Source organism: Staurois parvus, unplaced genomic scaffold (assembly GCF_062004578.1).
Source record: "Staurois parvus isolate SC_StPar_1 unplaced genomic scaffold, SC_StPar_1.0 ptg000065l, whole genome shotgun sequence".
In the NCBI taxonomy this organism is placed as follows: domain Eukaryota; kingdom Metazoa; phylum Chordata; class Amphibia; order Anura; family Ranidae; genus Staurois; species Staurois parvus.
This window is the reverse complement of record NW_028317861.1, coordinates 90,001-102,739: the sequence shown is the minus strand read 5'-3', so window position 1 is coordinate 102,739 and position 12,739 is coordinate 90,001. Positions and strand designations below refer to the sequence as shown.

The 12,739-nt window shown below is 45.2% G+C and overlaps 1 protein-coding gene across 2 annotated transcripts in view; it reads left to right on the top strand.

The window, feature by feature from the left end:
* The first annotated feature begins 206 nt into the window (after positions 1-206).
* LOC149469649 (phospholipase A2 inhibitor and Ly6/PLAUR domain-containing protein-like) overlaps positions 207-12,739 on the top strand; it is a 26,825-nt gene continuing 14,292 nt past the window's right edge. Inside the window, exon 1 of one of the 2 annotated variants that reach the window (XM_089668852.1) lies at positions 207-576. In XM_089668852.1, coding sequence (XP_089524978.1) covers positions 528-576 — 49 coding nt within the window. In that variant the 5' untranslated portion in view covers positions 207-527. Of the gene's footprint in view, positions 577-10,527; positions 10,686-12,739 lie in introns of those variants that run through there. The other variant, XM_089668851.1, reaches the window with a different exon arrangement.

Genomic DNA, 12,739 nt, shown 5'->3' with positions numbered 1-12,739 from the left:
AAAGATCAGATCCCCTCCCTGTGCTGTGTGGCAGAGCTGTGCAAATCTCAGGAGAGGGTGGACAGAAATATAAGTCCATTGGCAGCTAAAACAGTTTTTTTTTTGTTTTGTTTTTAACTTTAGCAGTTTGCTCGGAGTTCAGCTTTATCCTGCCCTCCCCCCCCCCCCCTCCATTGGAAGTGTCACGCGAGTGGGCAGGACGTGGTCTATTTACTGGCAGTCGACTTTTTTCTTAGTCCAGTCTGGCAGGAAGCTGGTCTCCGGTTCCCATAGTTGGTTTTCTAATTCTACAGATTGCAGTCTTCACCTGCTGCAGGGTTTTACTTGTTTGTTACAGTCACAGGAACAACCGCAACTGTCAAATAGGTAGATGTCACCCTCTGTAACCAATCCCCTACCCTCTGCCTCGGTCCAAGGGACATATCTGGAAGCACTGCAACGAGCCAAAATTAACAGGCTGGTGGCCGACGTGCAACACAGGGACTGACTAATGGCATAAAACGACACCGGTCTTCCCCGCTGAAGCCATGGAATGCCTCTTCACTTTCCTCTCTCTGTCTGCCGTCCTTTCCCTCAGTGAGTAATACTGCATGCGGTATTAAATTTTTTTAATCGAGGTCATTTTTCATGTGACTTTGGCTGTGATATAACATTTGCTGTTCCATATTTTCATGGAAATATTTTCTATACATATCTGGAGATCATACACCCACCGGCCACTTTATTAGGTCCACCTGTTCAATTGCTTGTTAATACAAATTGCTGATCAGCCAATCACATGGCAGCAACTCAATGCATTTAGGCTGGGTGAAGCTGACTTACTGGAGTTCAGAGCATCAGAATGGGGAAGAAAGGGGATTTAAGTGACTTTAAACGTGGCATGGTTGTTGGTGCCAGAAGGGCTGGTCTGAGGATTTAAAAAACTGGGATTTTCACGCACAACCATCTCTAGGGTTTACAGAGAAAGACCCGAAAAAGAGAAAATATCCAGCGAGTGGCAGTTGTGTGGTGGAAAATGTCTTGTTGAGGTCGGAGGAGAATGGTCAGACTGGTTCGAGATGATAGAAAGGCAACAGTAACTCATGTCAATATGTACTAAAATCTCTGAGGAATGCCACAAAGAATGTAGGAAGTTCTGAAGGAAAAAGGGGGTCCAACCCGATACTAGCAAGGTGTACCTAATAAAGTGGCCAGTGAGTGTAATTGTTCATGTAAACAACTATAAAGGAAAAAACTGTGCTTACTGCAAAAAAAAAATAAAAATAATAATAATCTGTACAGCAGCACTCAAAAAACACAATGATGCAACTGTAATACAGCCAAAAGAAAAAATGGTTGCTCTATACCAGTGGTCTCCAAACTGCAGCCCTAGGGCCAGATGAGGCCTTTTGCTTGCCTTTATACAGCCCTTGAGGCATTATTCCTGCCACTGACACCAACAATGGGGCACAACCCCTGTCGCTGCCACCAACAATGGAACACTATTCACTATTCCATCCACTGCCACCAATGATGAGGCCTATTTCCCTCCACTGCCACCAATGATGGGGCATGAATCCCTCCACTGCTACCTACAATGGGGCATAATTCCTTCCACTGCCACCAACTATGGGGTGTACTTTCTTCCACTGCCACCAATGATGGGGCGTAGTTCCTTCCACTGCCACCAATGATGGGGCATAATTCCTTCCACTGACACCAACGATGGGAAATAATTTCTTCCACTGCCACCAACGATGAGGCACCTTTCCTTCCACTGACACCAACTATGGGGCATAATTCCATACCTCCCAACCATCTGAAGTTCTGCCAGGCCTTCCTGGAATTTCCATACCTCCCAAGAGTCCTGGTGTCCCTCAGGTCTGGGCTGCATCCCGGAACTCAACTAACTTAATTTGCAGGCATTCAGCAGGGAGTGATTCTGGTTGCTGTGGGAGAATCAGTGTACCCTACAAGAGACACAGCAGAATTGCAGGGCCAGGACAAGGGCGAGCGCCACGCAAGTGCTGTGTATCCTACTGAGTGCTCTGGGTTCGGACTCCCCTCTGTCTTCCGTGCCCACAGTTCGCTGCTACAGTGGTCCATCTGTAGTACACCCCATCGTTGGTGGCAGTGGAAGGAAGTATGACCCCTTGTTGGTGTCAGTGTAAGGAATTATGCCCCATTGTTGGTGTCAGTGGAAGGAATTTTACCCCATCGTTGTGGGTAGGGGCTGTGGGTAGTGCTGGCCAAGGTTAGTGAATGACAGGCAGCTTGGGTTACTTACCAAGGCTGGCTGCCAGATCCTATGAGTTAAAAAAATAGTTTACATCTTGCCCAGACCGGAAGTGATGGTCAATATGTCACTCCGGTCCTCCTAGATCATAGACAGTGTGGTTTTTCCTCACCTCAGTGTCTAGCCACTGCAACCGCCAGATTGGACCCTGGGCTCGCCGGTGAGAATGGTAAGCCTGGCGTCCCCTCCTGCTGCTCCTCCTGATCACTTTTATTGGAAAGACAAACAGCTGCTGAAAAAAAAATACCAGTGTTATGGCTGATAGCTTCAGCCGTAACCCCGATATACCACTTAAAAACTACAACGTATATATACCTATTGTGGTCTAAAGTGCAAAAAATATGTATTATAAGCAGGGCTGCTGACAGAAGTCACGGGGCCCCATACAGCACACCACCCCGTCCCCCCCAGAAAAACACAGTTTACTACGCTTCAGCTATGAAGGAACACATTGAGTAATCAGTACCGATCACTCATTGTGTTTATTCAGGAAAGGAAGGGGCAATTATTGGAACTGATCCCCTGTATGGCTCTCTCTACAGCAGCTGAAAGCTAGTGGGAGGGAGAGGAGAAGAAGCCAGCTTTCAGAGAGAGCCACACAAGGGATCGGTTCCAGTAACTGCCCCCCACACTGTGCTGATCACCTTCCCTGCCCACATCTGATTCACATAGCTGCTGGCCTGGGCCCCGTACAGGAGGACTGGTGGTACCCCGTTATCCACGGCCCTGATTATAAGTCCAACATTTCTAATATAATTATGATCCAGCGAAATGAAAACTTCTTCAAAAATCCCTTGTGACTCCACCACCAATGTATAAAATGATGCAGCCCCTTGAGAACGTCTTCTAAGACGAAACATGACGGGGAGGAGCCTCCACTGATGTCATTATGCTACTGGACTGAGCAGTGGCTGGGGTGCTTGTTTTGCTCATATATTCTGATGCCAAACATGAGTACTTCTTGTTGCTAATAGAATGTAGAAATAGTTTTACTCTGTGGAGTTTGTCATTTGTTTTCTTTGGTGTCATTCTAAAACATGCCTTGTAGTGATGGGCTGCATGTTCGAGTCAAACTTAAGTTCAACTCGTACATGGGCTGTTTGTGTGTTTGTTGAACACCCGAACAGTACGGGAGTTTGCCACCCTGACAGTGCATTGTAATTGGCCAAAGCATTGCACCAGACCACAGGTCAGGTGCAATGCTTTGGCCAATCACAGGGCATGATGATGTCACAAGGGGGCACAGGCGGTGATGTCATCACCCTATTTAAGAACTGTCACATGGCGGGAGCCAACATCGAGGGCTGAGCGGATTTTTTTTTCTTTTATCAGGTCGACGTTGGCGGCGGGCATCGTGATTGACATTGGATCTACTTCGGGGGGGAATTTTTTTTATTTTTATTTTTAATAAAGGACTTGTCAAAGACTGTCTCCTGTCTTTTTTTACCTTGCACTTTTTTTCTTTGTGAAAAGTTAGCGGTACCATGTACTCATTCACATGGGGTGGGGGGGGGGGGCGGGATCTGGGGGCCCCCTTGTTAAAGGGGACCATTGTTGTGGGGAAGAGACCCTTGTCTCCATCAACATGGAGAGAAGGTGTTTTGGGGGGGGAGCTCCCCCTGGCCAAAGCACTGCCCCATGTTGAGGGCATGTTGCCTGGTATGGTTCAGGAGGGGGGGGGGATTGGATAAGTGTCTGGTATGGATTTTGGGGGGGACCCCACACCATTTTTTTAAATTTTGGAATGGGGCTTCCCCTCAAAATCCATACCAGACTTGAAAGGCTTAGAATGGATGGAAGGGGGACCCTATGTGTTTTTTTTTCTTTTTGTTAATGGTTGGGCAATGCCGACAATTCTTTTGACGTTGAAACATGAAAGAACGTCTTCACTACTAAAATACCGCATGACTTAACAATATAACTCATGCCGTATTTTAATAGCTGAGCCATATCTTACTGCATACTCAGATGTGGTAAGATACCGCTCAGTAAATTGTCCCTATTCGAAGTTCACAGTCGAACTTTCTGTAGGTTCGAATGTTCGACCGCGAACCGAACAGAATGCTGAGTGGAGGAGCTGGATGCAGCTGTATTCTCTTGATCTCTGCTGGAGTGTAGTGTGGCTCCCAGTCATCCAACAGCTTTTACATGGCGTGTGAACTGATCCCTGAAGGTCTGAGGTCTGTTCATCTGATATGAGGCTGTCATTTTATATATTGGTGGCAGAGTCACAAGGGATGAAAACGTTTTCATTTTGTTTCAATTTATGCTTTTGCATATATATTTTCATGGCAATCACCCCTTCATTAACAATGGCTATGATAATATTCATTGCAGGCACACGGTGTGTGGAGTGTTTATTATTATTATTATTATTATTATACAGTATTTATAAAGCGCCAATAGTTCGCTCAGCGCTGTACATTACAATGGGAGACAGAACATGTGACAGAACAATACCAATACAATGCAAAACATGAGGGGATTGAGGGCCCTGCTCCTTGGAGCTTACAATCTAGGAGGGAGGGGATGGTGGCACAGGAGGAGATAGCTGTGGGGGATGGAGTGGTAGGAAGAGTGGAGGAGGTCGGCAAGTTAGCAGGGGGTGGGGTAGCCTTCCCTGAAGAGATGGGTTTTCAGGGTGCGCCTAAAGGAGAGGAGAGTAGGTGATAATCTGATGGGTTGGGGAAGGGAGTTCCAGAGGATGGGTGACACCCTGGAGAAGTCCTGGAGGCGGGCATGGGAGGAGGAGACCAGGGAACTAGAGAGAAGGAGGTCTTGTGAGGAGCGGAGAGTGCGTGCTGGGTGGTACTTGGATATTAGGTCAGTGATGTAGTTCGGGGCAGTATGGTGGACAGCTTTGTACGTCAGTGTTAGGATTTTGAATTTGATCCGTTGCACAATCGGAAGCCAGTGGAGGGATTGGCAGAGGGGGGTGGAGGCCAGTGGAGGGATTGGCAGAGGGGGGTGGCGGAGACGGAGCGGTTGGAAAGGTGAATGAGTCTGGCAGCCGTATTCAGGATTGACTGAAGCGGGGATAGCCTGTGGCGAGGCAGGCCAGTGAGGAGGGAGTTGCAGTAGTCGAGTCGTGATATGATGAGGGAGTGGATGAGCTGTTTAGTAGTTTCTGGGGTTAGGAACGTGCGGATTTTGGCGATGTTGCGGAGGTGGAGTCTGCACGAGTTTGTTAGAGATTGGACTTGGGGCTGGAAGGATAGGTTGGAGTCCAGAATGACACCAAGTACTCTGGCCTGCGGGGCGGGTTTGATATTGGCGTTGTTGGACATGATGGAGAAGTCAATGGGGGGTGGTGTCCGGGCTGGGGGGGGAGACAAGAAACTCGGTTTTGGAGAGATTCAGTTTAAGGAAGTGGAGTGTACTCATTTGGGCATTAATAGTGGTCTTGCATTTAAAAAAGGAGCAGTAAAGCACAGTCACTATGCAGCACTAAGAAGATTACAAGTATTAAAAGAATAGATACTGATTGCTCTAGGGTTCATTAAAGTGGAGCTCCACCCAAAAGGGGAAGTTCCGCTTTAATGTTTTGTCCCCTGCTTCCCATTAAGGATTGGCACCTTTGGGGAATTTGACATTCCTCTCTCCCCGTAGTCTTCCGGGACACGTGACAGGTCCCAGAAGACTACGGGGCCAGTCACAAAGCTCAGAGCTTCTTGCGCATGCGTAGTGGGCACCCGGCTGTGAAGCCACAAGCTGTCACAGCCGGGTGCCCACACTAAAGATGCCGGCACCAGGGAGAGAAGACAGCCGGTGAAACCAGTGGTGGTGAGAACACAGCTGAACCGAGGGACAGGTAAGTGGCTGTATTTTAAAGGTCAGCAGCTACAGTTTTTGTAGCTGCTGACTTTTTTCTTTTTTTCAGCTGGAACTCCGCTTTAAATAGGAAATGCCTTTATTGTATACTGATAAAATACACATTTAGCACCCTCCTAGGTAGCTAGGGGGAGCTAGTTGATTGTTTGTTAGTTAGAGGCTGAGCAGCAGCCTGGTGTGATAGTCAGAGGGGGGTCAAATTTCAGTCAGGGCTGAGACGCTCTGCAGACCTGCTCTCTGCAACTTCCCCCTGCTTTGGAATTTTGGGGAAGATTCCAGAAGCATTGGGTGGGGGTGAGAAGTGGCTGACCTGCACTCTCAAGGGATCCTGGCCAATCCCCAAGCGGGAGGCTTGGCATGGGATCAGGACAGCCCTTAAGAGTGGTTGAGCCTGCTCAGCAGCAGGGGAGTTTCTGCACTCTCAAGGGATCCTGGCCAATCCCCAAACGGGAGGCTTGGCATGGGATCAGGACAGCCCTTAAGAGTGGTTGAGCCTGCTCAGCAGCAGCAGAGTTTGGGTGGAAGATGGCTGAAGGCAGCCACCAACCCACATGCTTGCCGGGGAGGGCTAAGTGAGTAATAGCACACCCCTTGGGTCAGATAAGGGAAAAGTTCATTTGGGTGGGAAAATTGACTAGCCCCCATCTGGGACTGATTTCAACTAAGATACAAACTTTTGGGACCTCTTGGCCAGGGATTCCCTCAGGAAGCTGTGTGAGGAGGAGATTTCATCTGGGGTCTGAGAAGGTACACAAGGAGAGGCTGGATGGCTCTCCAAGAAGAGAAAACCCTTCTGACTACTTGTTTGTAGTTCCAGGAAGTTGGTTTTACAGTTCCTTGGGCATCCCATGTACCTCTCATCTTACATCCCCTAATGAAATCCCACAAAAAACCAAGCTCAAGGACTATCTACTGTCTTCTGGATGCAAGTATGTGAGGAATGTGTGTTGAATGGCTGTGCAGGACTATAGGGGGACCCAAATCTCTAGCAACTCCTAAGGGGGTAGTGCTACACATGCACTTTTAAAGCGATGCTGGATTCAACCAATACATTTAAGAAATAACATTAACGTTTGAAAAACTCAAAATAAAACCAACAAGAGCTCACCGACCTAGTGCAATACACAAATGTATAGAAGAAATGTATTTGTGGCCCCAGAAGCAATTATTATTGTGTACAGTTGATTATTATTGTATGCTGTATTTGGCCCACAGCTATCACATGGTACAGGGTGCTGTGATTGGTCCAGGTACCATGTGATAGCTGTCGGCCAATCACAGCATCACTATAGGAATCACAGCTTGTCAGGTCTGGGCTCCTGCTATTTAACCCCCCTGACGGTATTCCTGAGTGTAGCTCGGGGTAAAGTTTCAGCACCACAAGTGGTAACCCCGAGCTACACTCGGGAATACACTGCAGCGTTGCTTTGGGATCCCTTCTGCACTTACCTTGTCCTTCGCTCCCGCAATGTCCCCCCTGCAGTGTCCCCGACCATCTCCTCCGGCCGATGCCGGCATCTGTCTCCTGGGTTCCATTTCCTGTGATGTCGGGACGTACGGGGGACGGAACGGCGGGAAATTTAAAAATGTCAAAAAGTGACATTCACTAAATACACTAAAATCACATAGTATAACATTCCTGTATCAAACCATTTCACATACATTTTGTCCCGAGTGCTTTGTCCGGCGCCCTGCCTGCATTTTTACTGTTCTTTCTGCCTGGAAACTGAGAAACGTCCATGGCGTCCAAAAAGCGTCCCTTTAGGTCAAAAGCGGTTTTAGACCGGCTAGAGAACAGCGATAGTAAATCAGAACCACTTGCAGAATTGAGTGATAATGATTCGAGGGGGAAATTCATCATCAGACACTGAAAACGATTCTGCAACTGAGCTCAGCGATATGCGAACTTGGCGCTATATTTGTGGTTTTTGGTTTGATTATATTATTGAATAAAATTTTTTATTATTATTATATTATTATTTTTTATGATTATTTATTAAGTTATAATTTATGATTTTGTGTTTCAAGTTTTATCATACCCGGAATGTTTACTAGACTCTTGTCTGGACAGATTTCAGTGAGTTATTCCTAAGAATTACAGGCCTACAATAAAAAAAAGACATATTTCCATGCAAAAAAATGTACCGCTTGGAGCACAGAAATACTGACATAATCAGACCGCTAGAGAAGCTACTAAGCAGCTTTTTTCTTTCAGTGCACAAAAGCTGCTCAGCTGTCGGTTAATTACCAGCTACTTGTTGTCTCCGCTGTGACTCGCCTAGATACCTTTACCTGCCTCATTAGTTCAGCCTACAATCAGCCCTTTTTGCAATTTTAGCAGATTAGCTCATTCCCTCCTTGCACTTGCGTGGTCTGTGATCTCCAGTGTGTCCCTGCCTGTGTTCCTGTGTACAACTCGGTCTGGATGACTTCTCTTCTGATTCCTGTTCCTGATTTCTGGCTCCTGACTACGCTGACTTCTGGTTTCCTGACTCTGGCTCGTCTGATAACCCGCTCTGGCATCCAAACCCTGGCTTCTGCTTTGACTACATTCCTGATCTATGTTATCTCTGCTATATCATTAACCTCTTCACACCGGCCGAACGCAAATGTGCGGCCTCCCGGCGTCTGGGCCTAGACACAGAGCGGTCGCACATTTGCGTTCTATTAAAAAAGAACATATGTGCTGAGAGCGCGCGCCTTGCCCGCTCCCAGCACACAAGTCCGGTACCTATGGAAAGGTCCCAATCTCTCCTTTCAATCGGGACCTTTCCCGATCATGTGACACCGTCACGGCGGTCACATGATCCTAAACCCCACCCCACCTCCCGCCTTCTGGAATCCTTAAAGGGCCGGGAGGCGCCGGCGCAAAGGGGTTAAAGTTGTGACTTTAACTGCACTTTCTGTCTCATGATTCTGGTTCATGATTCCTGCCACAGCTGTTATGAATGAAATTCATTCATAATGGTTCTGTTGACATTGTGATCATGTGATGACATGGCGATCACATGATCCCAGGGCAGCGCAAAGCGGCCGGGTACCGGGAGCCACAATCCACTGTCCAGTGAATGATGTCCATGTATGTAATCCAGCCTGCCCGTGCCGCCTGCCTGCAGTAAATGTACTGTGGGCGGGCAGCAACTGGTTAAGTGAAGATATGTGCTTGTCTGTCACCTTGCCAGACAGCATTCACTTGAGCTAGAGTGATTTATCTGCATGTACATTCTTTTCGTGCGAATTGGGGAAAAAACAAATGTTATTAGGCTATTTTCTCTCCAGGTCGAATGTTATTCATTCATAAGAATGCAGTGAGAGAATCAGGATTCATTTTAGCCAATCCAGAACAGTTAATGCCAAAGGTTTAGCATTATCAGAAGGCTGGTTCAGAGCAATGGTATGCAGCTGGTGCTGGAAGGTTCATGTAGACAGGAAGTTACATAGTTACATACAGGGACGGACTGACAACTCATGGGGCCCTCGGGGAATAGGGGATCATGGGGCCCCTGTGTCCTTGCCCAAACTCAAAAAGCCTATTAAAAAGGTACCAGGTACCTACCCCAGGCCCTCGGGCAGTGCCCGAGTTCCCAAATGGTCGGTCCACCCCTGGTCCCTAACTTACATTCATACATACACATACTAGGGGCAATTTAGACAGGATCCAATAAACCTACCAGCATGTCTTTGGAGTGTGGGAGGAAACTGGAGTACCCGGAGAAAACCCACACAGGCACAGGGAGAACCATGCAAACTCCAGGCAGGTGGAGCCGTGGCTGGGACTCGAACCAGCGACCCTAGTACTGCCAGGCAGAAGTGCTAACCATTTAGCCACTGTGCCACCCTGTTAAATGGACTGTAGTGCATTTCTGCAAATAGCAAAATGCTACGGAAAACGCTTAGGTGTGAACCGAGGGTAAAACACAGCATGCAGATGTGAACAGCTCTATATGGGTTAAAGGGGGCTATTCTTTATACGCTTTTGATGTGCTGAGCCGGTGCGTTTTAGCGCGTTTAGCGAGTCCTGAGCCTAGATTCACATATGTGCGTTTTGGGAGCATGCTCATAAAGCGCACGAATTCCCGACTCACGGGCGAAACTGGCTGCTCTTTAGCAGATGCGGGGGGTGCTGTTGATTCCTAATGGTACCCCCATGCATCAGAAAAAAACAAAACGCATTTTCACGAAACCACATGGTGCTGCAGGGCAGTTGCCCTTTAAATAGGACAGCCCAGGAAAGGTCTAGAACAGTGGCTGGGCAATTTTTGGCCTTGGCCTTTTTTATGTCTTTTCATGAAAAAAAAAAAATAATAAAGCGCCCCTTGTACTTAAGTGTCTGGCTTGTTGGGAAATGGGTTGAGCTATTTTTTGGCATTTACGCTGGGGAAGATTCTTGCATCTTTAAAAGATTTTACTGCTGGAAGCTGCTTCATTGTCAGGATCCTCCCTCCATCCAACATCACTGCACCGTATGCTCCTCACTGCATCACACTGACACACTGCCCAGCCCTGCTCCACTCTGCACTCCTCACCATGGGCACTCTGATAGCACTCACCTGCATCCTCTCCACCCTCATCGCCAGGGGTAAGTCCTATGCACTGAGGGGGGGAAGCATGACTTTAATTAAATTGTTATAATGCAGGATTGCCTCTAATGATTCCTTTAAAATGTATGACGTCATAGGTCCCGTCTTTATATCTTGCATCAAATGCACTGGCCAGGTTAACAGGCGTATTCAGTAAGGCAGTGCAGGGATCAGTGGTGATGTGTAACCAATAGCTGACGCCCTTCTGCCAGCTTAGAGCAATAAGAGCCATGGGGGGGGGGGGCATTTCTGATCATTTCTGTGGAAAATTGATTGCAGTTATTTGTCTTATTAATTAACAGTCTATTTTATTATTTTTTTTAAATTTGTATTTATTTGTATATTTTAGTTTCTTTAATTTTTTTTTTCATTTCTTACTATTTTTTTTATTATACATTTTAATTTTTGATGTTTATATCTATTTTTTCATTTGTTTTTATTTTTTATTATTATTTTATTACTTTTTAATTTTTGATGTTTATATCTATTTTTACAGTTGTATTTATTTTTTATTATTTGTATTTATTTGTATTTTTTTTATCATTCTTTATTATTATTATTTTTTAATGTTTTTTTTTATTTCTTTTCATTTCTGTTTCTTTTTTTAAATCTTCATTTGTTTTTATTTATTTTTAATGTTTGATATTTATATTTATTTTCACATTTTCATTTATTTTTTTATTTTTTATTATTATTTCTATTTTGTTTTTTTTCTTGGATTATTTTGTTTTTCACATTTTTCAAATTACTGCTATTTCTTTGTTATTTTCATTTATTTTTATTTTTTATTCTTTTTATTTTTGCATTTTTTTTAATGCATTTTTTTTTCACTACGTTTATTAAATGTATGTATTGCATAAAACCCTATTTGAACAACCTTTGCTTTTCTAAAGATTGCATAATCTATAACACAAAGACATTCGACAACCTTGATACGTTGCAGCGAGCCTTTCATCAGTCATTCTAGTTGCAGCCGGAGGTTTGCATTCTTTTTTCTTCCCGGGGATGCTTTGGATGTGCGTCTTATTTTTAGCCCGTGCTGAGTGCTGGGGATTCTGCTCATGGCTGTCCCCCCTCTGCAGATGTACGGTGCTCTGCATAGGTGATGGCTGCAGTCTGCTACAGAGCCCAGACTGCACCAAGCACTGCTGGGAAAAGGGAAGGGCTCCGACACCAAACCTGAAATACATGGAGCAAGTCCCAACAGCAAGGCAGACACAGACGTATTATTAGGAATTGCTGAATACAGGGCCTGTGCGATGTGTGATGGTAATGGCATGGAAAATTGCAAAGAAAATGTCATGTATGAAAGTATGCATGAGGCAATCGTAAAGGCATGAGATGGAGAGATAGAGATGGAAGGGAGGGAGGGAGAGAGGAAGAAATAGAGATACATAGATAAATGGATAGAGGGATATGGATGGGTGGGAGGAAAGAAAGAAAAAGTGGGTAGATAGAAGAAAGAAAGAAAGAAAGAAAGAAAGAAAGAAAGAAAGAAAGAAAGAAAGAAAGAAAGAAAGAAAGATTGGGGAGAACGATTGAGAGATAGAGAGAGAGAGAGAGCGAGAAAGGAAAGAAGGATAGATAGGATAGGTTCGCTCAATTTGTTTGATAAGAGAGATAGATAGATAGATAGATAGATAGATAGATAGATAGATAATAGATAGATAGATAGATAGATAGATAGATAGATAGATAGATAGATGGTAGAGAGAAGGAAGGAAGAGAAAGAAAGAAAGAAAGAAAGAAGGAAAGAAAGAAAGAAAGAAAGAAAGAAAGAAAGAAAGAAAGAAAGAAAGAAAGAAAGAAAGAAAAAGAAATGAGAGAGAAAGAAATGAGAGAGAGAGAAAGAATATGGGTAGGGGGGGGGGGGGTTTGGATGAGTAGATAGATAAATGACAGTTTTCAAAAAATAAATAAAATATGGGGAAAAGAGAAAAAGGAGAGAGAGAGAGAAGAAAACAATAGTAAGACAAACATAAAGACAAAGAGAAAGAGAGAGGTAGGGGAGAAGGAGGGAGAGAGAGAGATAGAAAAAAAGCAACAATAATAA